We start from the raw sequence: 2,519 nt of genomic DNA on the forward strand, positions 1-2,519 counted from the left end.
ACAAACTTGGCTATCAATATTTGATTGGATTTCAAGACTTACACATGAAACTACCATGAATACTTGCTGGAAAAATAAATAATAAATAAATAAACATTAGGTGCTCCAATTACAAGATAACCCTTAAGTATATTGTGGATATGGGTCTATAGTTGGGTGTGTCCCATGAATTATTCTTATAGTGGTTAAGAATTGTGTAATTTAATAGCATTACCTGATTTCTTGTATTAGGAGAATAGGGTTGGAATCTCCCCTCCTCATTCATTATAAAAATTGAGTTAAAAAAAAAAAGAAAAAAGATTTTATCTTAGTGCATGTGATTATTCTGCTTGTCATTAGGAAAAAAAGGAACTTGGCGATACGTTGCCTACTACCGTTGCTGGTGAACTTAAAAATAATCGTATGCGCAAAGAGCTGAGCATTGACATTCCAATAGTCATGGAAAATGATCTTATGTGCCACGAGTCGATCATTGATGTTTCACTAGCCATGGAGCCAGCTTGGTGGCCCGAGTGTTGCATCTACAGGGCTCCCAAGAAACTTCGCGAGGTAAATAAAGAGGCCTACACTCCAAAGCTAATCTCAATAGGCCCTTTTCACTATGGTGGAAAAGAACCAAGAGACAAGGATGGTGAAAGAGAACAAAGGGAAATGGAAAAGCTGAAAGTGGGTTACTTAAAGAAATTTTGTAATCGAACTAGGAAATCCCAAAAGGAAATAGCAAGGATCATTGAAGAAAACGAAGAAAAGATTCGCCGTTGTTACTCAGAAAGCTTTGATATTTGCCATGAAGATTTCGTGAAAATGGTTCTATTGGATTCAACATTTATCATTGAGCTCTTCTTGAGGAGTTACATGGAGGAAGAATATGAAAATGATTATATATTAAGTAAACCATGGCTAAAGATAGGCGTAAGTCATGACTTGATATTACTTGAGAATCAGCTTCCATTTTTTATCCTAAAGGAGTTACACAATCAATTTTCCAGGTCTGAAGAAAACAACAATATTTCCTTTCGTAGGCTTGCATGTAAGTTTTTTCATCTCACTGGCAAGAAATTGCTCGAGAAGGAAATAAAACATTTCACTGATTTGATCAGATATTTTTATTATCCATCTACCCTTAAAAGTGGAAATGGCATCATTTTTGATCTACATAGTGCTACAGAGTTGTACGAGGCAGGAGTTATATTCAGAACAAGTGAAAAGGGAAGAATGTTACTTGATATTCAATTCCCAAACATGCCCTTGAAAAGATGTCCATGCTTCAATTGCTCATGGCTCTTAAATTGCTTACCATGCTTGAAGTGCTTTCCTTGCTTGGAAGGAACTCAAACTTTCCTGTATGTTCCTCAGTTTTTGGTACAAGACAAAACTGAAGGCCTTTTACGAAACCTCATGGCCCTGGAACAATGTCATTATCCATCTGAAGCTTACATATGCAATTATATATGTCTCTTGGATTATCTTATCAACACTAGAGAAGATGTGGAGTTGCTCGTTGACAAAAAGATTATAATTAACATGTTAGGCAGTAATGAAGCAATTGCCACAATGGTAAACAAACTTGGACTTGAAATTGTGGAAACGTGTTCCTGTTATTTTGGTCTCGCTCAAGAGCTTAACAAGCACTATGACGAATGTTGCAATCGTAATATGGGAAACTTGAGAAGTAGCTATTTCTCCAATCTTTGGAGAGGCACTGCAACTATTATTGGTCTTATAGTCCTGGGGTTCACTCTTTGGAATTTCATAAGGCCTTACGTTTACGTACGTCATTAAAAAGATTCAAAACATGAGTTGTGATCAATATCTGTTGGAGTGTATTGGGTTTGGTTTACATGTTATGAATTGCTTCTGAGATTGTCATTTTTTATTCTATGATACCCTTTGCTCCTAATTACCATATAACTGAGTATGTATTTTAGCCAACAATGTTTTATCTACTGTTATTTCACTTTACTACTGAATGCCAATAATAATGTCATTGTTTCTTGTAAGGTTAGTGCCTACTATTGATTATTCTTTTAAGAATAACTAGCTAATGTTAGGTGTACATGTGTTGCACATGTTATCAATTCATTTTGAAATTTTTGTACGTTTTTAGACCCTTGTAAACCAGATTGTTTAACCTAATTAATTAACCAAGTTGATTATTAGGTTTATTATTTAGATCTAGTTTAACACAATAAAATCATATCATGTAAAGCAACAGAAATTTAAATAAGACTACGATATGATCACCCAAGAAAACCAAACTAGTAAAAAACTTAAGGAAGATTTAACCTAACTATCCTCAAGGTAAAAAGCATATCCACTATAGAGAATCAAAGTTTACAATAAGACTTAAATCACTAACATTCTATTGCTACCACATGTAGAACTTACTGACATGACCACGTGCAAGTTCCGAATCCATGGACTCCTTCTCTATTAGGCCTTTGCAACACAAGCACCCACACTTGTGATAAAAAACACAAACTCTCCTCTTTATGACCAGACATTGTGGAACCATTTGC

General features: G+C 35.0%; 1 protein-coding gene across 1 annotated transcript; it reads left to right on the forward strand.

The window, feature by feature from the left end:
• The first annotated feature begins 402 nt into the window (after positions 1-402).
• Positions 403-1,782, forward strand: LOC115985038 (putative UPF0481 protein At3g02645). Its single transcript, XM_031108014.1, has one exon. It carries the CDS (start codon positions 403-405, stop codon positions 1,780-1,782), a length of 1,380 nt encoding a protein of 459 aa, XP_030963874.1.
• The last annotated feature ends 737 nt before the right edge of the window (positions 1,783-2,519 follow it).

The sequence above is a fragment of the Quercus lobata genome, chromosome 4 (genome assembly GCF_001633185.2).
Source record: "Quercus lobata isolate SW786 chromosome 4, ValleyOak3.0 Primary Assembly, whole genome shotgun sequence".
NCBI classification, from domain to species: domain Eukaryota; kingdom Viridiplantae; phylum Streptophyta; class Magnoliopsida; order Fagales; family Fagaceae; genus Quercus; species Quercus lobata.

Excerpts from the sequence above, each read along its gene's own strand:
- LOC115985038 (XM_031108014.1), top strand. The coding sequence starts at position 403 with ATGCGCAAAGAGCTGAGCATTGACATTCCAATAGTCATGGAAAATGAT.